Source organism: Rhineura floridana, chromosome 19, assembly GCF_030035675.1.
Source record: "Rhineura floridana isolate rRhiFlo1 chromosome 19, rRhiFlo1.hap2, whole genome shotgun sequence".
Taxonomy (NCBI): Eukaryota; Metazoa; Chordata; class Lepidosauria; order Squamata; family Rhineuridae; genus Rhineura; species Rhineura floridana.
In genome coordinates this window covers 4,872,229-4,897,193 of record NC_084498.1, presented here as the reverse complement: position 1 = coordinate 4,897,193, position 24,965 = coordinate 4,872,229, and the positions used below count along the sequence as shown (strand labels likewise).

Below are 24,965 nucleotides of genomic sequence, written 5' to 3'. Positions count from 1 at the left end.
CTCTTTGAAACTGTGGAACGCTGAGAAAGGAGAAACGATTCTAGCCCCATCACCCACTTCACAGAAGCTAGAAACCTTGGCAGCAAAGATTGTATTAGCACCTGCTCATGGCATAAGCCAACCCAGAAAGCAGACAGAAGGGGTCGGGGGGAGGTCCACCTAGATATGGAGGTACAGAGGAAGGAAGGAAGGAAGGAAGGAAGGAAGGAAGGAAGGACACAAGTTAGAGACAAAAGTCAGCCCAACATAAGAAAATGTATTTTGAGAGACCAAGAACAGAAATAACACACCATCTGCACATCTAGGATTGTACTTTTTAAGCCTTCCTTGCTTCTGGCAACCCTTTTCCACACCCAGGGGGTTCCAGGGCACATTCCTGTGTTTGCAAAGAGCACCAGGGACACCCATGGATATTTATCATTGTTCCAAATAACATATGTAGCCTGGGGCATGCTCAGTGCTCTCCTCTGACTGCATATGGCACAGGAAGATCACCAATGGTAGGTATGTTGTCATTCAATATCCCTAATGCTCTCCCCCTGCACCCAATTATCAAACTTCTCCCCAGCTTTCCTCAGAACACAGTTTGGAAGACCCTGGGCAAAATCACAATGGTTTTTAATGCACAACAGGGAAAAGTTCTTTTTTAAGCTATACATAACCCCTGCAAGAACCTCAGGATGCAGCATCCAGTTGACTAGAGACCCAAGAGATCATAGTTTCCCCTAAAACCCTCCAATGAATTCAGAGTGGGGAGAAAATTTGAGCCTCATGCAAGAATTTAGCCCTCTTGGTCAGGAGCTTTAGATTTTAATGAGAAATACACCGGAGGGGGGGGTTACAGATCTTGAAGGCAAGATTTTAAGTCCCAAGAGCGTGTATGTGTGTCCTGGGTGGCAAAGAGGATTCCCCTTGAACTCTCTAGTAAGGAGTTGGGGGGAAACGTGAAAAAACTTACATCTTCTGACTTGAAGACCTCGGCCCTCTCCACGTAGACCAACTGGCAAACATCCTCTTCTATGGAATTGAATTGTCTGCCATTGCAAGTCATGTAGAAGCTATCTGCATCCGCCTACAATTAAGGCAAAGAAGAAGTGACTGAACTGTTTTGATGGATAGAGCACAGGCTACCATCGTGAAGAGCTGAACAGAGGTATCCGTGCCAATAGGAGACAAATGGAGAGATTATTTCCCAGGCCAGTGGTACTCACAGGGCACCCTGTTAATAAGAAGCCTTTTTAAAGGAAGTTTCTAGCCCTTACCATGTACACATCCCAACTCTGTTGAAGATTCAGGTCAGGCTGTAAACCCAAACTTACAAGTAAAAATTTAAAGCATTTTAAAACCTTACAACACCAACATTAAGCCAGAGCTAGACAAGATGTCAAATTTCTAGGCACCACAATAAAGTTTAAAAACCAGATTCAAGGTTTAAGGCCCCTGGCATTTTCCAAATAGAGATGCCACCAAATCTGAATAGATTAAATCCTAAATGCAGTGGTGGAGTGGACACAGGCCAACAAGCTAAGCTTAAATCCTAGAATGACAGAGGCCTCGTGGGCGAGTGGCTCCCACTGTTCTGGAGATACATCAATTGCCTGTTCTGGCCAAGGTTGCACACCCTCTAAATGAGCAGGTCTGCAGCTTGGGGGTACTCCTTGATCCATCTTTGTCACTAGAGACCCAAGTGCTCTGGTAACCTCCAAGCTAGATTACTGCATTGCACTCTATGTGGGGCTGCCTTTGAAGATGGTTCAGAACCTGCAGCTTGTGCAAAATGCAGCGTCCAGATCGGTAACAGATCAGGGGGTTCAAACACATAAAAACGATTCTGGCCCGCTTTCATTGGCTGCCTGTATGTTTCCAAGCTCGATTCAAGGTGCTGGTTTTAACCTATAAAGCCTTACATGGCTTAGGATCACAATACCTGATGGACTGCCTCTCCCAACACGAACCCACCTGTACACTATGCTCAACATCTAAGGCCCTCCTCCGGGTGCCTACTCCGAGGGAAGCTCGGAGGATGGCAACAAGGGAGAGGGCCTTCTCAGTGGTGGCCCCCAAATTATGGAATGATTTTCTTGACGAGGTGCGCCTGGCGCCAACACTGTTATCTTTCTGGCGCCAGGTCAAGAGTTTCCTCTTCTCCCAGGCATTTTAGCATGTTTTTAAATTGTTTTTAAAAAATGTTTGTGTTTTTAAATTGTTTTTGTGCTTTAAAATTTGTATATTTGTTTTTATTGTTTTTAATTGCCTTAAACTGCCCAGAGAGCTTTGGCTATAGGGCGGTACATAAATGTAATAAATAAATAAATAAATAAGTGACCTCTGTGAAAAGAAGTGCTTTCTACCAGCTGTGACCATACCTGGAACAGAATAGCCCGACCACAGTGGTCCCTGCATTGGTAACCTTAAAACTCAGTTACTGCAATGCTATTTCTGTGGGGCTGCCCTTGTATCTGGTCTGGAACATGCAGAATGCTGTGGCCAGACTGCTCATAGGAGCAGGCTCCTGGCATCATGTTATTCTGCTGCTGAGAGCACTACACTGAAGACCAATCTGCTACTGGGCCAAGTTCAAGGTTCTTGTGCTAATTCGCAGAGCCCTAAATAACTTGGGCCCAGAGTACCTTAAGGACTACTTGATTCCTTATGCTCGCTGTCGATCACTGAAGTCTCCTGAAAGAGCACTTCTGGTGGTCCTACATTCCCCTGATGTTTGGCTTGCCTTTATCAGGGGCCTAGCCTTTACTGGGGCTGGCCCTGCCCTGTGGAACTCCTTGCCAATAGTGATTCAGCTGGAGTCATCCCTGCTTGTTTTTAGAAGTCTTCTAAAAACTGTATTATTTAGACAAGACTTTCCAATTTTAAGATTCTTTGCCAGCCAGCTCTTACTGGTCTGTTTGGTGCTTTTATTGTAATATTGTGAGTTGTAGTCAACTAAGTCCTACTCAGAGTAGACCCACTGAAATTATTAAACCTAAATTAGATATGCCTGACTCAAATGGATCTATTCCAAGTAGGACCAGCACTGAATACCACCTTGTTTTTAGTCTATATACCACCTTGTGACATTTTATTTGAAAGCATGGTTTATAAATATTTAAATAAAGTAATACACAGACACACACACACACGCAGGGAAGCCTGTCGTGGCTTTCCTAGTCAAAGAATCAGTTTTTATTTGAGAGAGCCCACTTCCAGATCCCCTGTTTATTGCCACTTTATTGCAATTTAATTAATTTCCCCCCCAGCCCACCGGAGTCATTGCTTCACGCCAAACATACAAACTAAATCGTGCAGACAACTGGAAACTGCTTGTGCTCACTTCCTGCTCCAAATGACCCTGAATTGCAAATGGTTTCATAACAGAAATTGGATACAAAGAGCTAAATATCTCCAGAGAAGTAAAGCTGGCAAAAAAAGGAATATTTTCCTGTAAGAGCCAGGCCTCCCTCACCACCACCAAGGAACTCAGGAAACATTTACTTCTCCCTCTCTCCCATTTTATCCTCTCATCAACCCTGTTAAACAGTTTAGCTAGAATGAACGGCCCAAGGTCACCCAGTGAGCCTCATAGCGGAGAAGAGACCAAGAGTGATACTCTAGCTCAGCCTCACCCAGCCTGGTGCCCCCCTACAACTTGATGGGAGTTGTAGTCTAAAACACATTGAGGGCTCCCAGTTGGGGAAGGCTGTGTTAGCTGCTCCAGCACTTGGAACAATTACACAGAAGGAACCTATGGATTGCACAATCAGGTAAACCACTGAAGACAGCATATTGGCACATGACCTGGCGAGGTTCCACAGACCTCCATGAACCTATAACGGCCTCAGTGGCTCTAGACTGCATCCAGGTGCTCCACAACAGCAGTTTTATGAACATACATGTGTGACGTCCTTCCCTGGCACCACTTGTGTAGCTCTCACTCGTGGCTACCAGCAGTCAGGAACGTCGTGTTTATTTTAACCTCTCTCCACTCTAGCACAGATCTCAAAAGATCCCCCTGCTAGGCCACACTACCCAACACTCTGTGTATCCAGTATAACCTCTAGACTGTGCCTTAGTCTCTTCCTGGTTATTTTGATACCTTGTGTCTGTGTGTATAGGTAATTCCCAACCCCCCTGAAGCCTCTTGCCTATGAAGCTCACAGCGCTGGGTTGCTCTGTGGTACTGGATGTTGATACAGTATCTCTTCCTTCACCGCTGCCACCATTCAATACTATTTCTTCTTCAGCCTTGGTTACTCTGCCTCCCCCCTGGTCTGTGCCCCCCAGATGAGGAATCAGGCTTTAAGTAACCCAAGAAAATAGTTATTGATAACACTAAGAATAACAAGATTACTTATAGATTTCATTGACAAGCATATGGTTTCATATATGTTTCTCTTATGTTCCTAATTCCTACTATTTGCCTCAGAACTCCCAATCCAATATCTCAACAGCCACCTCTTACTCTCCACATCAGCCTCCCTGTCCACAACCACCCTGTTCAACCCCCACCACGACTCAGCTGTCATCCTCTCATTTATACCTTCAGCCATTCAAACACACAGCCAATCATCATCCAGCATTCTACAGCCCATGTACTCCCCCTTCTCACTCACTCCACTTACCATATTTCCTATAATAAACCTGCACTTACCATATTTACATTACATTCACATACAGGAACATCACACAACAGCAGTTTTATGAACATGCGTGCACGGCACATACGTTTTACTGCTAATATTACTACTATTTAAATTTATATCCTGGCCAGTAGGAGACCAGGGCGGCAACAATAACAATAATAATTGTTATTATTAGCAGCCTCAGTGACTGGTAAAACCTGACCAGTGGTTGCTTGGGGTTAAAATTAGTTTAATTTTTTTTCTTCTGAGTGAATGTGCAGACACGCAGCATGCACACTTCTGGAGTTACAATAACTACTTCAGGGTAGAAGAAATTGCTGGAGGCAGTGCCCCTGTGCAAGCATTCTTTGGAAGCACCGTACCTGGAGAAAAATATTTTCCTTTTGACCAAAGTTATTTTTCATCTCTCAGTTCTTACCTGAGTACTAAACTTGATCAGGACCATATACTGGTTTGGGGTGGAGTCTCGGATGATCTTCATGTGTTCGATGACTTCATAAAAGGAAGCCACAAACTTCATGAGGTCGTGGCTGGTCATCGTGGCAGGGACCGTGAGAATACACAGCATGGCGCTGCGCCGCACATCTTCTTTTAAGGAGGTCATTTTGCTGCACAAGGTGAGAATTGGCATCGTCAGTACATTCACCAACATTTTGACTCAACCCAATAGTGAGAGAGCCCTAATACAAAAGCAGAAATGTTTTAGATATCTATTTCATTTGAAGACTCCCAGAGCACAGATGTGTAGCAGGGCCTTCTGAAGAGGAAAGGTACTGAGTAAATGATTGCGTCCATCGCTTTCCTGTAGAGCTGAAGTACCGATTAATGCAAGGGTAGTCAATGTGGTGCCCTCCAGATGTTTTAGACTCCAACTCCCATCATCCTGATCACTGGCCATGCTGGCTGGAGGTTATGGGAGTTGGGAGTCCAGCAATATCTGTAGTAGCATCACATTGGCTACCCCTGGATTTTTGTAACTTTGTTTCATTATAGGTTAACAAGCCATACTGAGCCTGGTTACCTAACACTGAAAATCACTGCTGTGATAACAACTGGAGTTGCAGGAATGCTCATCTCAAGTTCTTCAAGGAGAAGATCAGTAATGGCAGATGACCTTCCCTGGCAGAGAGCTGTGAGTGACAGTGAATCTTCCTCTACAAAGTGCAGCAGCTGAAGGACTACTAGGGCACGTAGGGGAACCTTTGGCGCTCCAGCTGCTGCTGAGTTACACCTCCCATCATCTCTGTCCATTGGCCATGCTTAATTGCTGGGGCTGATGGGAGTTGTAGTTCAGCAACATCTGGAAAGCCACGGGTTCCTCACACCTGAGCTAAGGCACACTCTTGATTCATGCAAAGCTATAGAGAGGCCCAATGATTCCTGTATGAACCAAATGTGCACCCTGGATTATCCCAGAATCCTCTTCTAACACACAGGAGTTTCATAGCAGATGCAAAGGGTTCCTAAGCAGGTAACTTGATACAAAATTTCTAAAGGAAACTGTAGAGAACCACTACTCTAAAGAACCTAGGCAAGTTTGTGCTATCAAACATCACAGGAGCTGGACCAAGCTGTACATCAGGAGAGGGGAACCTCCAGATGTTGCTGAACTACAACTCCCATCATCCCTAGCAAGCATGGCCAGGGATGATGACAGTTTGTTTGTTTGTTTGATTTATATACTGCCCATAGCCGAAACTCTCTGGGCGGTTTACAGCAATTAAAAACAATAAAAACAAATATACACATTTTAAAACACAAAAAACAATTTAAAAACACAATTAAAAAAAATTAAAACAATTTAAAAACACATGCTAAAATGCCTGGGAGAAGAGGAAAGTCTTGACCTGGTACCAGAAAGATAACAGCGTTGGCGCCAGGTGCATCTTGTTAAAAACATCATTCCATAATTTGGGGGCCACCACTGAGAAGGCCCTCTCCCTTGTTGCCATCCTCCGAGCTTCCCTCGGAGTAGGCACCCGGAGGAGGGCCTTAGATGTTGAGTGTAGTGTACAGGTGGGTTCATGTAGTTCAGCAACATCTGGAGGGCCAAAGGCTCTCCACACCTGTTGTACATAAACATGTCAAACTAAGGGCAAATGCATACAACAAACAGGAAGATTCCCTTGGTGCCTACTTGTTTTTCAACACCAATCCCAACGCACTTTCCCAGACCTTTTAAAGCATCAGTTAAAGTAGTTTTGATCTGCCTCCCCTGAACTTTATCCTGCTGCTACTTTCTTATATTGCACTTTTTACTTATTTTTATCATTCACTGTCCTGAGCACATTGCTGAAGGGTGAGATAAAATTCACTAAACCATGGTTACCTCCTTTCCTAAAAAATCCTGGAATGGGATTAATCACATTTCAGAAGAGTTTGCCTTATAATAGCATCAGACTATTTGGCCCAGTATCATCTACACTGACTGGCAGCAGCTCTCCAGGGTTTCAGGCAGAGAGGGACATTTCCCATTACCTGCTACCAGATCCATTTATTTGTTACATTTATATCTCACCTTTCCTCAAAGGAGCTCACGGTGGTGTACGCAGTTCTCCCCCTCCCCGTTGTATCCTCACAACAACCTTGTGAGGGTAAGGCTGAGAATGCCCACCTGGGACCTTCAGCAAGCAACATATGTGCTCCATCACTGACCGACAGCCCTTCCCCTAGAGGAAGAGTTTCATAGTAACTACACATGGCCTGTCCTATGATCCAGTTTGCACAAATCATGTGAGAAGAGAAGCGCTTTCTTACTTTGTCTTGTAGAGGTGCATGATGCCGTGAACTATTTCAACAGATGGATTTCCACTGAAAAAGGAGATCTGGTCTGGAAGCTGCTTCGAGGGGGAATCTGGTGCTGTCCCAACACTCCCACTTTGGCCATTGTGCTTACTTCGGTCCTCAGGGGAGGATGCCTCAGAAGCTTTGCCTTCCTCCATTGCCGCTTTCAGCTCATCTTTTTTTTAATGAATCAAAACAAGTGTCGGTTAGGTATTGCTTGCATGAAGAATTCAGCTGCTCATTTAAAAAAATTATCTTCATACATTATAAAAGGAACCTAATCACAGAGGGCCCTTTGGAAACTGTAGAAGTCAATACTTATTTCTAAGCCACAGTTAACAATTTACCTAGGAGCATTTCCAATAATCAGTGGAACCAACTGGGCTGTTTTGTTCTGAATAAATGACTTACAAAGTGGCCATCCAGTCTACTTAGTCATAGACAGGATCAAGAGACATCAACTGCTCAGTCCTACACGTTTACTCAAAGGAAAGTTCCACTGTGCCAGTGTGGCTTACAAAGTAAGCGTGCTTAGGATTGCAGCCCTAACCTATCAGCAGACCACCACCAGTTGCTAGCAATTAGAAACATTTCTCAGGTTAGGTTTCACCACAGTGGGTTGTATCCCCCAAAGCTGTCCCATTTGCACAAGGACTTCTGCTTACACAGTTGAACTTCCTCTCCTCCCTATGTGCCCACCCCCAGAAAAAAATCTGATCCAGAGGGTTGGGGGACCTCCCCAGAACAGATTTGAGAGGCATGGGGGAAAGAGAGGGAGATGAAGTTCCACTGCACATTCAGAAGTTGTTGCATGAATGGGTCATTTTCATTTGATACAACCTTAAGTCTAGAAGCTTGCCAATAAGACTTTGGATGCTGAAAAGCGACCATCCATCAGATGTAGTTTGAAACAACAGTGTGGGCAGAAGAGTTAATTCCTAATCGTTGGTTCTTCATTACTCCTTCATATGGTCATAGAATGATTAGGCTTTCCCAATCTGATATCCTCTAGATACTTTGGACTACCAAGTACTAGATACTTTGGACTACAAGCCCCATCAAGCCAAACCAGCAAGGCCAACGGTGAAGGATACTGGGAGCTGCAGTGCAAAACATCTGATAGGCATCACGTCGGCTGCCCCTGCAATAGACAGGCCTCAGTTCTGAAAATTCCTTGGAACTCGGTCTTTCAAGAACAGCCTGACTAACAAGTCAACAAAAGTTACACGCAGATAAGAAGAAAGAACACCAACTCTATTCCTGTTTTTTTCCCTCCACCCCATCCACCAAAAAGAGCTTCCCTATTTGGTCAATTAATCCATTCTTTCTTGATATGGGGAACTAAGGAAGGGCCATTTAAGTCTGATTTTAAGAGCGCTCATGATATATTAAGTAGAAAGAAAGTAGCTCACATGATGAAATGCACGTAACTAAGTTCATCTAATAGGCTCCACCCACTCCCATAGCCAGTTCTGTAAGTTTTATTGAAGTGTACTCTTACATCTGTGCTCTGCCTAGGAGTACAAGGTAGCATCATACAAGTACCTGCATCAGGCGTTATAGTCTCAATGATCATATCTGTCATCTCCCTGCGGCCAATGTGCTGGTGAATTATGGCTGCTCTTTCGACAGGCGCCTTTCCTTCCAAGGAGGCTCTGGCAGCTGCAAGCGATTTCTCCTGGATGATCTCATCAGACATTTCAGTAGCTAAGCAAGAACAGCGATTCATATTATAACAGCTACCCACAAGCTAGAGCAAAAACAACTGTAGCCAAACAAGCCCTGCAAAATTGGAATGATTATATCTATTACAGATGAGCCTGGAAATTAATTTATAGAGCTTCTTTAAGGTTTCCACCCTCCCAGTCATTCAGCATCTGAGGTACAACACACCTATGATCTCATTTAGCTATCTCAGAGGCACTTCTACATACAAATCAGGTCATGAAGCAAAACATTACACACAGTCAGTGTAACACAAGTATCTAGGCCTTTCCTGTAAGAATAATTGATAGGAGGCTTAATTAGATTCCTGCCATAATAAAATACAATGAAAGAATCCTGTTCAATGAGGTCTCCATCTCCTTCTGATGTTTCCCCTGCCGCCTCCTTGCAATGATATAAAGCTGTCATTATCAGTTTGCCACATATAGTGACACACAAATTAATGGAAGCCAGGAGCTGGTGTAACTTTAGCCAAGGAAAAAAGAGCCTTATTCCTCCTTTTCTTACATTGTTCAAGATATCACAGATGACGATAGGGGCACATTTCCTTACTTGTGACCCCCTATTCTCACACAAAGAATGATTGCTTTGAGTGGGCACCCTGCATCCCTACATATATTACACATTCTAGAAAGGCTTTGTCTTATGTTGTGTTCATTTACTCTGCATTAGCTTCTCTAGCACTGGCTTCTGTAGAAGGACTTATGAGTAAACCAACCGAACCACCTTTCTTATATAACACATTTATTTGGGTGGAAAGACCTGTTAAGTTTTGCCTCTGGAACATTATAACACATCATGTACGCTAATAGTAACTCTAATACAATGGTTTATTTGCACAATGGCTCCGATTCTGTTTGTTACAGAACACTTAGCACCACTTAATATCTAGAGAGGCAGTAAATGAGGTGGGAAAAAGACGGGGAAGCTAGTGGCACACTCTTAAACTGTAAGGCACTTTCAGAATATCCATAAAAGGCCAAACAGTAACATATGAAGCTGGCATTAACTCAGACCACTCCTCTATCTTGCCCAGGATTATCTATTTCAACTGGTATCGTCTGTCTGTAGTCTCAGCAAAAGAGGCATCTTCTCATCTCTTCCACATGCTCCTTTTAACTTTGGTTCATTTGGTTTACTATTTGGATAAAACTTCTGCCTGAAAAATAAATTGTAATGTTTTATGTTGTATTTATAAAACACAATGGGAGCCATTATGGTTGAATAATTTTAAATTATTTATGTTTAAATCACAAACACACTAAGAACTGTAATTATGTTTACATCCGTACAACTGGAATAGCCACATATTCTCCTTGTTTATCCCAAACCCTTCTCCTCTGAATTGCACAATAGGCTATTTATTTAGAAAACTTACGAGCTGCCCTTCAGCATAAGCACCCAAGGCAGCATAGAGTTAAGCGAGTAACACAGTTCATAGGAGGGGTCAGACCAAAGGCCCATCTAGTCCAACATTTCCACACAGGAGCCAACCAGACATCTATGGGAAATCCACAAGCAGAACAGCACTCTCCCTGCTCATGTTCATCAGCAACCGGCATTGACAGCGTATCACCTTCAACACTGGAGGTGTAGTACACAGCCATTGTGTCTAGTAGCCACTGACAGACAAATTCACGGAGGAGAAGACTAATCTCTTTGTAAAGTCATCCAAGTTGGTGCTCAGCACTACATTTTGGGAAAGCAAATTCCACAGTTTACCCATGGCTGGGGACAGGGGTGTAGTCATCCAAGGTTGTAGACCCATTGCTTTTTTGGGAACAGAGTCCCAGACAGGTCCCTATGTAGGCACCAATCAGAATGAAGAGGGAGCATGTTAGCCACCAAGAAGAGTCTTTGTCCTTTTGGGCTGATTGGAGCCAATCAGAGTGAAAGGTGAGTCAGCTACCGAGAAGACTCTTATTTATTTACTGTATTAAATTCCCACCTTTTCTCCAAAAAGCTCAAGGTGGCATATATGGTTATCTCCCTCCTCATTTAATCCCCACAACAACCCTGTGAGGTAGGTTAGGCTGAGAGACAGTGACTGGCCTAAGGTCACCCAGTGAGCTTTATGGCTGAGTGGGCATTCAAACTCTGTTCTCCCAAGCCCTAGTCCAACATTCTAACCACCACACCAGCTCTCTTTTCACAGTAGCTAACACACAGCCTCCCCTTTCAGGCCGATTGGCTTCTAGGGACATCTGTTGTAACAGAGCATGGACTCATGAGACAACAAGGGAGAGCAAAAGAGACAAGGGAAAGGAGACACAGCTGTGACAGGGTCCAGCACTTCTGAATTATCATTGTTGATTATTAATCTAAATATGATTGCATTAATATCCCACTTTTTCCTCCAAGAAGCTCAAGGTGGCATGCATGGTTCTCCCATTCTTTTTTAATCCTCACAACAACCCTATGAGGTGGGTTAGGCTGAGACTGATCCAAGAACCCCCAGTGAGCTTCATAGCTGAGTTAGAATTTGAACCCTGGTCTCCCAGTCCAACAACTGCTGCCTGGGGAAGAAATACAGCCCTCTCTTTCCCAGCCATTCCGGTTCATTGGATGATCCTCCACTGAGTTTAGGGTTGCCAGGTTCTTGGCCTGAGACTGATCCTGTATTTTCAGGAGAAGAGGTCCGCCAAGTGCAGGTGTTCTTGCAACACTGTAATGAGAAAAACCACAAGGTGGAATTCTTTCTTCTCCCTACACAACTTTTAAAGATACAGAAGACCTCTTGGTTGCCAGGTCCAGCCTCCAAGAGATCTTTTGTATCTTCAAAAGTTGTGCAGGGGAAAGAAACAATTCCACCTTGTGTTTTTTCTCATTACAATGTTGCCAGAACACCTGCACTTGGCTGACTTTCTCTTCTCCTAAAGATACAGGATCAGAGTAGGCCAAGAACCTGGCAACCCTAACTGAGTTATAGCATCATGAGAGAGAGAAACTTCCCTCTGCCCGCTTTCTCTATGCCCTGCACGGTTTAGACGTCTCTATCCTATACCCTCCTTCTTACCTAATCTCACCTTCTTAAAGCTGTACAAGCTACCAAAGGCAGACTGCCGACTGCGTGCAGTGAGCAAACAAACAACGAGCCACAACTCGAACCGAGCAGAACATCACCCTCCCCTCCCTTCCTTCTCTCACCCTCACCGGCCGCGCTGTACGGGAAGCCGCCCGGCACGGGCGAACTCTCGGCCAGCTCCAAGCGAAGGACCACCAGCGACACACTCATAGGGCCCGCCCTAGAGGGGCTCCCGGGCCGGCGGGGCCCGAGCGAGGAAAAGGAGGGAGGAGAAAAGAGGCAAATCCGCCGCTGCTGCTGCTCCTCTTGTTGTTGTCGCCGCCGACGCCGCGGCTACCTCAGATTATGAGCCACTTCCGCCTCATTGCTCTCTGACCCTTGAACTGAAGGGCCACGCGCAGGCGCTGTGAGCGAGCGGGCGAAGGCTGCCTGGTCACGCAGTAAAGAGGGGGCTAGGCTGGGTGTGGGACGTCCCTGATCGTCAGCTACCCTCGCGGGCTTCTTCTCTGTGTTCTCGCGAGAGACATAACTGCTGCTGGAGCGATTTGACGTTGGTTCGCATCGGGTCAAAGGTCACCCAGGGGTTCTTAATTGGGGGAGAGGGCAGAAGAAGGGTACAAAGTGGAGAGCGGGAGGGGGGAGATACTGGAGGTATGAACCTTGTGAAGAAAGGGGGGGTCACTTCTGGCTACTTGGAAGGGGCTTTTTGGGGGCGAGACACGTGGGATATTGATATGAGACAGGGATGGAGGAACCTCCAGCTTTTGATTTATTTACACTCCTTCAGTGTAGACAAGTCCTCAGGGCAGCCAGCAGTGGATTGTACTCAATTAGATGTTACTCGGAATAGGCCCAAGTGAAATTAATGGCCATGACTAACTTAGTTCCATTAATTTCAATAGGTCTACTGTGATAACTTCAGTTTCATCAGTTTAGCTTCTAATGATAGTCTTATCATACTTTGGACACATCATGAGAAGACATGATTCACTGGAAAAGACAATAATGCTGGGAAAAACAAGGGAGTAGAAAAAGAGGAAGGCCAAACAAGAGATGGATTGATTCCATAAAGGAAGCCACAGACCTGAACTCCCAAGATCTGAACAGGGTGGTTCACGACAGATGCTCTTGGAGGTCACTGATTCATAGGGTCGCCACAAGTCAAAATCAACTTGAAGGCACATAACAATCCAAATAATACAGCAAACTAAAACAGCCAATGTAAACTGAGGTTAAAGTGAAACTGCTCTAAATTACACTGCTGTATTGTTTTATTTAATAGATTTTAAATCTGCTTTTCATAAGATACCTTTATAAAGTGGCATGTGTAGGGTAGCATTAAACAGTATACAGTGAAACGTAATGTTAAAACTAAAGCAGTAGTACCATAATTTCTACAGAACATTTAAAATCATTTGTCAAAAGCAGGAAGAGAACTACATCTCCCATCATGCATGACCATTGGCCATACTAGCGGGCTGTTGGGAGTTGCTAATGACTGGTGCCAGGCCAGTAGGCGTATATTACATCAGTATTGTATTATTTATTATTTTATATATTTATTCAATTTATATCCCGCCCTTCCTCCCCAGAAGGGTACCAGTTGCTCTGATTGCCAGTGTGTTTGCAGGCCCAATTTAAAGTGTTAGAGGTGATCTTTAAAGCCCTAAATACTTGAAGGGCGGCCTTCACCCACTTTAACCTGCTCGTACTTCATGTGCTTGTGTGCTCACAATCAGGTTGGTGGGTATGCAGCAGAGAGCATTTTCAGAGATGGTTCCACATTTGTGCAAAAAATATTTATTTTAATTATTTGATTTATGTCCCACCCTTCCTCCCAGTAGGAGCCCAGACAAGCCCCATGCACACAAGTTTTTCAGCAGGCCTTGAAAACATGTTTGTTCAGTAACACCTGGAGGGCCACAGGTTCCTGATATAAGATGTGTAGCCCAGCCCTACGGCATGGTTACTCAGAAGTAAACCACTCTGATTTCAATGGTTCTTCCAGGTAGTAAAAAAAAAAATCCCAAGCCAACAGCAGCATAACTAGGAGTCAGCTCTTGCATGCTTTTGAGCTTCCCATATCCATCTGGATGGTGACTGTGGTAATCAGGATGCTGGACTTTCAGTAGCCTTCAACTTTTTCACACCCATCATAAGAATATAAGAGCCTGCTGGATCAGGCCAGTGGCCCATCTAGTCCAGCATCCTGTTCTCATAGTGGCCAACCAGGTGCCTGGCGGAAGCCCGCAAGCAGGACCCGAGTGCAAGAACACTCTGCCTTCCTGAGGCTTCCGGCAACTGGTTTTCAGAAGCATGCTGCCTCTGACTAGGGTGGCAGAGCACAGCCATCACGGCTAGTAGCCATTGATAGCCCTAGTCCATCCTTAGACTACCTATGTATTCAAAGACCCACGTATTAATTTTTAGAGCAAAGGCTCTAATCTTTGAATCTGATCTAAATCCCAGGTTTCACCCGTGAAGGAATACAGTGATTTCACCAGTGAATAAGCAGAATCAATCACCCCACCTATCTTAAATGTGGGGTAGGTGCTTCTAGGCAGACCTTAATCTACAACACCAGTTTTATTCTGAAGATTAAATCATACATCACCTCCTAAAGCAGGATTGGCTAACCCCCAGTTCAGGGCCCTGATCCTGCCCCCAAAGCAAATATTTCTGTCCCCACCCTGCAAGATCACCAATGTTGCTTGTTCTGGCCAATAGGAAAAAAATAGATATGGTCTTGGGGTGGGCAGACCCCAAGGCTGTATGATCAAACCAGTCATCGGTTTGATCATCTGTAAGCAGAATAACCCCTTCACAGATCAGCTGGTGAGTGAGGTGTCCCTGTGGGCATTTGTGTGTGCCTTGTGCATGCAAAAGACAGAGTGTGGGCTGAGCACACCCACTGCTGGCATGTGCTTTCCAGAGGGTTGGCAAAGGGTAAATGCAGCCTTCAGGTCAAAAAAGGATAACCACCCTTGTTCTAAGGCAATGGGTTTGAGAAGTGATGCACTGACAGATCGAGAAATGGGGGCCCACCTGACTGATAAGGTGGGTGCCGTCTCTAGGCCAGGGAAGCCGCTTAACATTTCTCACATGTATTTTGGCAATGGGTAGAAAATGTTGTGAGGGATCATGGTTTGTTGCTCTTTCTTGCATGAGGGGAGGAGCAGAGCAGGAGCCATCTGCACATTCACCCTCACAGTAAAACCTAAATTATGGTTTACAGCAGGTATATGGAACTTGTACTGAGGTTATCATACTTTGGACACATCATGAGAAGGCATGATTTATTAGAAAAGACAATAATGCTTGGAAAAACAGAAGGAAGTAGAAAAAGAGGAAGGCAAACAAGAGATGGATTGATTCCATAAAGGAAGCCACAGACCTGAACTTACAAGATCTGAACAGGGTAGTTCATGAGAGATGCTCTTGGAGGTCGCTGATTCATAGGGTCGCCGCAAGTCATAGTCGACTTGGAGGCACATAACAACAACAAATGGAACGTGTTGTCCTCTGAATGTTGCTGAACAACAACTCTTGTCGCCCCTGATCATTGGCCCTGCTGGCTGGGGCTGATGGGAGGTGGAATCCAGCCACATCTGGAGAGCCACAAATTCCTCATCCCTGCTTTACTGTGCTGTGTAAATGTTGCCAATGTGTTTAGTTATTTAGGACTGCGGAATAGACTAAATTTGACTTACTATATGCTGCTGCATGTTCGCCATTTTTCTTGTTTGTTTCTAAATTGTTTTGCCCTGTAGCATTGTGGGCTTGGTACCTCTGTCCATTGGAGCAGGAGCAGTTCCTGGGGCAAATGAATGATTGGTTTGGCCCAATAAGCTACTTAAAATTCTCTAGATCACCCACACCAAGCCAGTACATCAGATCAGGATCAGGAACCTGCAAAAGTAAGAGTGAGAGAAACCTGTTGCTGTACAGAGGATATCCCAAGAGCTGGAAATTGCTAGCCTTCCTGTATTTCTAAAGCATTTACCTTCCCTTTGTAGATACACAGCTCTAGAAAATGTGTGTTGGGAGGTTTTTCCAAGCCTTCTGTAACCACCATGCCAAGAGACTGCGAATCCTACAACGGTTCTCGAATAGATCCCCACATTCAGTACTGTGGAGGAATTCTGCAACCTGTCCCTATAAGGCTGTGATCTTTGATATGGGTGGAGTTCTCCTTCCTTCTCCATACAAACTGGCAGCAGGTGAGTGTTTATACCAGTGGCATTTTCCTCCAATCCAACGCAGTTTCTGACTTGTTGTTTGGGCTGCTTCAAAACGGAGTGTAAAATGGAATGTTCGTGTTTCGTAAGCATTCCGTTAATGGTATAATGTGTTTATGTTTTTAAATGGGTTGTGAGTTGAGTGTAGGAGACCTTTGGTAACAAGCGACTAACAAGTCTAATAAATCATCATCATCCCTGTACAGCATTGAACAGGTGCTGAAATATGGATTCTTTGTATGTTTTGTGGTTTGCAACATCATTTCCGAGTAGTCCTAAGTGTCACATGAATGCGGTTGATTTGGATGCCTCAGAAGGGGGTGTTTGCCCTACATTGAGCACTCTGACTTACATCAGAATAGAAGTTTTGTTAAATACATTCATTTATGGTTTTGGAAAATGTAGCGATGGCTAAACATAAGCAGATATCTTTGCGGTTTACAACAATATAAATACAATAAATAAGACAGATAAAAGCAATTATCCCCAAAAGAAATCTGATGGTACCTGTAAGTCAACTCATTCTGTCTGGGAAAGCTTGTAGAAACGGGAGATTTTTTAAGAATCTGATCATATACTGCATGGAATGGGCACCAAGAAGAGATTTTTTTCTTCCTCCTCACTGCATTGTTTCCATTTAGTCCTATGTAGCATGTGAACTTGGTTGATCAGTTTGGACAGGGGCTCCCAAGCTGCAGTCCGTGGACCACCAGTTGTCAACAAGATTCACACAGGTGGTCCATGGCATGCATGTGGCTTTGTGGTTGCAGACAGGTGAAGGAGGAAGGGCTGTAGCTCAGTGGTAGAGAATCTGCTTTGCATGCAGAAAGTCCCTGGTTTGATCCCCAGTATCGCAAGAAGGGTAATTATTTATTTATTTATTTATTTATTTATTTATTAGTTGCCCATCTGGCTGGTTGTCCAGCCACTCTGGGCGACGTACAAGATAAAACAATACATTAAAACGTTAAAATTTAAAACCATAACAGTAAAAACCTAACCCACCCCAAAAGCCTGCCTGAAGAGCCAGGTCTTCAAGGCCCGGCGGAAGCTCATCATAGAAGGGGCATTCCCTGTCTGAAACATGGAGAGCTGCTGCCAGTCAGGGCAGGCGATACTAAACTAGATGGACCAATGGTCTGACTCAAGGCAGCTTCCTATGTTCCTATGAGATGGCACATCGAGCACATTAAACATTCATATCAATTTTATTTTCTTTTTATTTATTTTTTAATTCTCTGTGGAATTCAAATTGTAATACAGTATATAAGAACAGGAATAAAAATGCAACTGAAAGCCATTCATTGTCTAGCAGAGCGCATTACAGCTGCAACAACAGGCAGAAAAATCATTAAGTGGTCTGCCAAGACCCTCAGCAATTTTCACATGGCCCCTGAGGTAAAAAGGTTGGGAACCCCTGCCTTAGAATAGAAGTGGGGAGCCTGTGACCTTCCAGATGTTGTTGGACTCCAACTCCCACCAGCGAGGTCTGTGGTCAGGGATGATGGGCATTGTAGTCCCAACAACATCTGGAGGTCCACAGGTTCCCCACCTGAGGAGAGCTGTAGTCAACAGCACCTAGAGGGCAACAGATGTTACCCACCCCTGCTCTGCAACTTGCCAGGCTGTGCCCACTACCCTTAGTTTCCATCCTAGTTTTGCCTCTTCTGTGATGGGTCGTCATCAGTTACCTCTGATCTTTCAGACTGCTCCATGCTGCATCACCCCTGACATTCTAGGTATTCCTGGCATGAGGGGGCAGGAGTGTTGAAATCAAAAGCTGGCAACTGCATCAGCTACTTGACAGCAATTTCTGGACCTTACAGGAATGCTAACATTGCTTCTTCTGTGCTATGCTTCTGGATGGTCCTGCATGTTAAATCAGAGACGGGGAATCTGTGGCCCTCCAGATACTGATGAACCCCAGCTCCCATCATCCCTGACGATTGGCTGTGCTGCCTGAGGCTGATGGGAGTTGGAGTCCAACATTTGGTGGGCCAAAGGCCATAAGGGCAAATGGAGCACTGCCCCAAAAACCTTCCTGCCACCTTACTTGAATCCAGTCCAGGGGGTGGCCTCCTTGCTCTCAGCATTGCCACTGCAGAACTCAGCAGGGAGGAGGAGAAGGACCAAACTAGCCTTAGCTGGCTCTCCCCGTCATTGGCTCTGGCTCCACCTGCTGTCGGACTCTCTGCTTTCCGCCCCACCAGTCCCACCAGGCACCAGCCCCCACTGGCCACAGTCCCCCATCACTGCATTAAACCAGTGGACAGGAAACAGTTTTGACCCCTGAGGTCTTTCCTGCCCACTCCCCCAAGATCAATATTGGTTTGGTTCCTCAGCGACCTGCCCTCTTTTATTTAGACTGGGAGGTTCGGAATCGCGTGCCCCCCGGCACCATCAAACAGGCCCTGATATCGGGAGGGGAGAACCGGCCTTGGATGAGGTACATGAGAGGGGAACTGAGGCCAGCAGAGTTTCTGCATGAATTCGAACAGCAGTGCTCCGAGATCGTAAGCCAGTTTCTCTGCTTGATTTCTGTTGGTTGCGTAAGGGCCAAGGGAGAGGGCTGCCATACGGAGTCCTTTATCAGGGAGTGGGGAAGCTGGGGCCCTCCAAATGTTGTTAAAGTCCAGCTCCTATCAATTCCAGCCAGCATGGCCAACGATCAGGGATGACAGGAGCTCTAGTTCAGCAACATCTGGAAGGCCACAGGTTCCAGCAACATCTGGAAGGTCACAGGTTCCCCACTCCTGCATAGAGATGTGAAGGCCTGGAAAAATCCAGAAAAATTTCAGGAAATAACCAGGTTTTATTCCCCCCTCATTTTTTATGGAGGGGGGAACTGGGGGGCAGTTTCAGGTCTGTACATCTTTACTGCTGCCTTAAATTTTGTGGAAACATCCACAGGCAGAAATTAAGAGACTTCCCCATTACTGACTGCCTAAGTGTTAGTGCGTTTGTATTCCCCTCGCCCTTCTTCCAAAGAGCTAATTTTAGACTCGCTACAACCCTGTGAGGTGGGTCAGGCTGAGAGAGCATGACCAGCTCAAGCCTACCCTGAGATGTTTAAGGCTGAGAGGGCATTTACACCTGGCTTTCCCAGTCCAAGACTTCTGGCTCTGTTCCATCTCTTCTTCAGCCATTGCAGACTGGTCAGTTCTTCATTCCTTCATAATTAGAAAATGACACAATATGTTAAATATGGCATGGTGTTATTTGGGTTGTGTGCAGAGGAGGCTGGTGGCCCCGATGTCAGTGGGGCAATGAATCCACTCCAGGAGTTAAAACCAGAGCTTGGAAAAGTTACTTTTTTAAAACTACAACTCCCATCAGCCCCAGCCAGCATGGCCACTGGATTGGGCTGATGGGAGTTGTAGTTCAAAAAAGTAACTTTTCCAAGCTCTGGTTAAAACCCGGAGCAGATTCACTGCCCCACTGACATGGAGCTACTGGCCACCACCCTTCCATTCTGTCTCTCTTTCTACCTTCCCCCCCAGGCAAACGCCTCCGTCCCAGTGGACTCCTTTCTTTCGGAGTTAACCAGTGTCCAAATGTCAGAGCAGCTTCCTGTTGTGACCGAGGCTATAAAATATATCCGAGCTGAAGGCCTCAAGACTGCCGTTCTGAGTAACAATTTTTATTTACACAACGGAGACAGTTTCCTGCCTCTTGACCGGAAGCAGTTTGACGTGGTGAGTTTGTAACAAGCAGCACAAATTACAGGGTTTTTTTAAAGGCTTGTGAACAAAATTGTAATTGCTGGATCGTGTGAGTTTTGATCAATTGATGGGTCACATTTGCCTAAATTTGCATATTAATAAACAGTTGTGAAGAAGGAAAAAGGCCTGGTCATTTTTACAATATGCATGCATGCAGTCCTATGGATTTTCTGGAAAATTTTGAATTTGAAATTTTTTTCTTTGCAAATTACAGTAATTTGTATTGGAAATTTTTTACTTTCTAATGGCATTTTTTTCTGATAGAGTAGGAGTAACCAATGTGTTGCCCTCCATATGTTGTTGGATTATAACACCCAGCAGCCTCAGCCAACATAGCCAATGGGATGCTGAGAGCCATAGTCCAACAATGAGGCATGGGGAGAAATTCTATTCAGTTTGCATTTAAAGCTGAAGCTATCAGATTCGCACTTTCCAAAACATATGAGAATTGAAACACAACTATCCTTCAAAATTCGCTCTGACCTGAATTCCACATTTCTCCAACCAATCTTTAAAAAAATGCATATATTAGGTGAAAGTATGCATAAAAGTGCATGTACTGTATTAGGAAAATTAACATACAAAATACATTATATGAGAAATTGCTTGCAAAAATGTGTACATTAGTCAAAACTGCCTACAAAAACTGCCTATGAAAACGTGTACATTAGGAGAAATTTGCCTGAAAATGCTGAAGAATTTTCAGGAGGATTTAAAAACAAACATTCAAATTGCTTCAGAAGCGTGGAGAACTGAATTTTAAGACTGGAAAAATGAGGAACGGAGAGAACCGAAATGGGCAGATCCTTCCATCCATACTAGCAACATCTGGAGGGCACCAAGCTGGCTGACCCTGCCCTAGAGAGTGTCCTCAGAATGTTTGCTTTACTTGCATTTAGTAAACAAAGCTAAAAACTTTGAAGCTGCCAATATCGTACTTGCAGTTAGCATCCATTCATTGTTCATTGTGTATGAAAATGCACTATTTTCCATGGAAAAATAAAGCACTGGAAAACTTTCCACCCCACATTGCCTGTGTTCGTGCCTCACAGTATGTGCCATCTTAACAAGAGGCGTTCTAAGAGTGGAGCTGGGGGGTGGGACTAAGGCTGCAATCCAGTGCAGGTCTACTCAGAAGTAAGCTCCATTGGGTTCAATGGGGCTTACTGCCAGGTAAGTGTGTATTGGATTGCAGCCTAACTCTTCTAAGATGGTGCCTGCCACCCACAGTTTTTGGAAGTGCTTTTTCTAAAAATGGTTTTCATTTTAAAAAAAATCTGATGCATGATTAATTGCGAGCACTGTTAGTTGATTTTTTACAGTTTTTTAATTAACTAGATGATTCATCAGTTAAGTTACATATTGCAACCATACAGTTTTGCTTATTATTTATTTACAGCATTTTCTTATCCCACTTCTTAACCAAAGAGTCTCCCAGAGAAACTGACCAAAATCAGTAATAAGACAGCCCTGCCCCTCAGGCTTACGACCTAAAAGTCATTGGAGGCTGCCTTAGACTGAGTGAAACCATTGCCCAACTGGCAGCAGCTCTGCAGGGTTTCAGTCTTATCCCACCCCTACCTGGAGATGCTGGGGACCTTCTCCATGCAAAGCAGATGCTCTAACCACTGAGCTCTAACCAGGCTGCTGCTGGGTGACAGTTGAGGGAGGCCAAAGGCAGCTGCTCTCTCAGCAGAGGCAAGGGGAAATAAGAACACAAGAAGAGCCTGCAACAGGATCAGGGAGAGCTTGGAAGTAATTTGTTACAAGTAATGTTTCCAGCATTACTTTTGGGCATTACTTGGGGGAGCAGGAGCAGGGGAAGTCTTCTGCTCCTCTGATTTGTGGATGAAAATCATGTGCCTCAAACTGGGCTTCTGTGCAGCGTCGCTCTTCCTTCATGCTCTGTGGGTGGGCAGGAGGAGGAGGTGGGAGGAGGTGGAGAGTGAGACTGGGTGGAGTGGAGAAAACAATTGTTTAAAAAAATGGATGGTGGTGGTGAAGAATGGAGTGGAGGGGAAAAGGAGCCAGAGGGCAAGAACATGGATAAAGGAGGCAGCAGCAGAATGGTGCGTCCCTGCCCACCTCCCTTACCAGCAGAAAGACCACCATTGCTATCCTATGAATAAAAATTGTTCTACTACCTCTGTATGTGTGTGTTTATTTTTAATGTTGTTTTAGGCTACTTAGATGTGCGACAGCCAATGCCAGCACCTTGTAGGCATTTTTTAAAAAAGTAATTGAAATGTAATTGTAGCAATTACTTTTGAGAAAAAGAAAAGTAATCAGTTACTTTCAGAGCAATTGTAATTGTAACGGTAATTGCTACTTTTTGGGGCCATGCAATTATAACTGTAATTTAAAAGTAATCTTCCAAGCTCTGGGATCAGGCCAGCCAGGGACCCATCCAGTCCAGCGTCCTGTTTTCATTGTGGCCAGCCAGACACCTGGGGGAACCCCGTAAACGGATCCTGAGTGCAACAGCACTCTCCCCACCTGTGTTTCCCAGCAGGCATGGGGAGAAATTCGACTCAGTTTGCATTTAAAGCTGAATCTATCAAATGCACACTTTCCGAAACAATTTGAGAACCAAAACACAGCCAGCCTTTGAAATTCACACTTATCTGAACTTTGCGATGCAGTCCTCTAAACAAAGTTTACAAAAATGCATATGTCCAGGGAAAGTGTGGATTAAAATGACATTATTAGTGAAAACGACATACAAAAATGCAATATATTAGGAGAAAATACTTGCAAAAATGTGTACATGAGTTAAAATTGTAAGCAAAAATGTGTGTATTGCTGAAAAATTTTCATGAGGATTTTTTTTAAAGAAAATAAAAATAAATCAATTGCTGCAGAAACGTGGAGAACTGAATTTGAGACTGGAAAAAATGAGAAACTGGTACTGCTTCCGACAGTGAAAGGAGAACACAACCATCGTGGGTAGTAAAGCCAGGAAGAGCCCTGCTCAGTTGTTGTACTTTGTTTTTGTTTCCAAAGCTACAAGCCAGACAATGCCTTAATTATGAGATGCTGGTAATACGCATCTTTTCACTCAGAGCGTAGCATTGCCTTAATTAGTGGTCTCCTGTGGCTCGGATGCATACTTTGTATCCAGCAGCAGCCAGGCATTGATTCAGTGTCGCAGGCCCGGTTTTATGTAATTCGCTTCTACTTGTGGTCAGACAGGCCCCCTCCCTGTTGAATTAAAAAAATAATTCCAGCAGTCATTTTGACTGAATCCTGATTTTCTAGTTTTAACTGATTTTTTAAAATCATTTTGTATTGGGTTACTTTTACACTGCCTAAATGTGATTGTAATTAAGCAGTCCATAAATTGTCAAAAGAAAATAAACAAATAAATAAAAGGGCCAGCCCCTTGAAGAAATCCAAATAGGCTCGTGTAGTGCACTGTGACATCTTCTGAGTAATGACTTTTGTGGTCAGTGGGGCTTTCTCTCAGGGTAACTTTAACCTCTGAAGAATTCTGACAACAATGAGGTTGCATACAAGGAAAAAGGGGCGTTGGAGAGAGTGAAAGGGATCCCACCTGTGCGGGTGTTTCTTAAGGTATATGCCCTCCCAACACACACCATTTACAGCCATGCTGGCTTTCCCCTTCCTGTCCTGCTTTTGTAAATCCCACCTGACGCTGAGACAAAAACTTGCTGGCTTCCTCATGTGTACCCATGTCATTATCGTTTGTTTTTTTGTCCTTTGTGTTCCAGATAATTGAGTCTTGCCGGGAAGGGGTGTGTAAGCCCGACCCTCGCATCTACAGAGTGTGCTTGGAGCGCTTGGGCGTTCAGGCCCACGAGTCCATCTTCCTGGATGACATTGGGCAGAACCTGAAAGCGGCTGCCCATCTTGGAATTAAAACACTGAAGGTGAGATGAAACACCGTCCCACAGTGTCAAACACCCTCGCTAGGAGAGTTTAAAAACCAGCCTTCCTGGATCAGGTGAAAGGTCTGGCTGGCCAATGCACTTGCTTTCCAGCCTGCCTCTGAAATCACTTGCTGTACTGGCCCATCTTAAATATCTGCTTCCTAGCAGCCACGTTGGTGTCATTTTGGAACTGCTAGACTGCGCTAGATCTGAACAGGGTGGTTTATGACAAATGCTGTTGGAGGTCACTGATTCATAGGGTCGCCATAAGTCATAGTCAACTTGAAAGCACATAACAACAACAGACTGCACTTAGGAACATCAGAAATGCCTTACTGCAGGGGTAGCCAACACGGTGCCCTCTAGATGTTGTTGGATTGGGAGTTGGAGTTCAACAAAGGACACCGCATTGGCTACCCCTGTGGCTTCCTGTCGCTCAGAGTGGGGAGCCTTTTCTGGCCAGAGCGTCATCTTCCCAACCTCTGGCAGGCCAAAGCTGACAGGTGGGTGGGGCCACCCACTTGTCAATCACCTGGCATCATAGTGACATCAGGCGATGCTTCCCTTTGAAGCCCCAATTTTCAGGACTTCGAAGTAAACCTTCTCCTCCTCTGCACAGAGAAGGGTGGATGGGGATTGAAGGCACACCCCAATTGGCCCATCAGCTGAAGGGTGGATGGGAGCCTGCCTTCAAACACCCACCCTCACTAGTGATGTTAGCTGGTGGGTGTGGTTTTGAGGAAAATGACCTTGGGGGCCAAATTGGACCCCTTTGGGGAGCTATGATTGGCTTAGAGGTTCACCACCCCTGCTGTAGCTGAACAATGTTCCAGTTAGCCCAGTCTTTTGTTTCCAACTGTGGACAGCTCGATATTTCTGGGTGCTCATAAATAGCAGGGCATGGAGGCAATGCTCTTTCCCTCTTGTACTTACCCAGCATCTGA

General features: G+C 44.8%; 2 protein-coding genes across 6 annotated transcripts in view; one reads left to right on the top strand and one right to left on the bottom strand.

Moving 5' to 3' along the window:
* Positions 1-12,667, bottom strand: part of BRAP (BRCA1 associated protein) — a 31,275-nt gene extending 18,608 nt beyond the window's left edge. Inside the window, exons 1-5 of one of the 2 annotated variants that reach the window (XM_061603495.1) lie at positions 12,300-12,667; positions 8,967-9,128; positions 7,395-7,596; positions 5,056-5,245; positions 959-1,072 (exon numbers count right to left, since the gene is read on the bottom strand). In XM_061603495.1, the coding sequence (XP_061459479.1) occupies positions 959-1,072; positions 5,056-5,245; positions 7,395-7,596; positions 8,967-9,128; positions 12,300-12,381 (750 nt within the window). In that variant the 5' untranslated portion in view covers positions 12,382-12,667. Of the gene's footprint in view, positions 1-958; positions 1,073-5,055; positions 5,246-7,394; positions 7,597-8,966; positions 9,129-12,293 lie in introns of both variants that reach the window. The other variant, XM_061603494.1, reaches the window with a different exon arrangement.
* ACAD10 (acyl-CoA dehydrogenase family member 10) overlaps positions 12,488-24,965 on the top strand; it is a 36,123-nt gene continuing 23,645 nt past the window's right edge. The window contains exons 1-5 of one of the 4 annotated variants that reach the window (XM_061603491.1): positions 12,488-12,725; positions 16,188-16,391; positions 18,774-18,922; positions 19,910-20,104; positions 23,863-24,021. In XM_061603491.1, the coding sequence (XP_061459475.1) occupies positions 16,205-16,391; positions 18,774-18,922; positions 19,910-20,104; positions 23,863-24,021 (690 nt within the window). In that variant the 5' untranslated portion in view covers positions 12,488-12,725; positions 16,188-16,204. Of the gene's footprint in view, positions 12,744-12,797; positions 12,823-16,187; positions 16,392-18,773; positions 18,923-19,909; positions 20,105-23,862; positions 24,022-24,965 lie in introns of those variants that run through there. The other 3 variants (XM_061603490.1, XM_061603492.1, XM_061603493.1) reach the window with 3 other exon arrangements.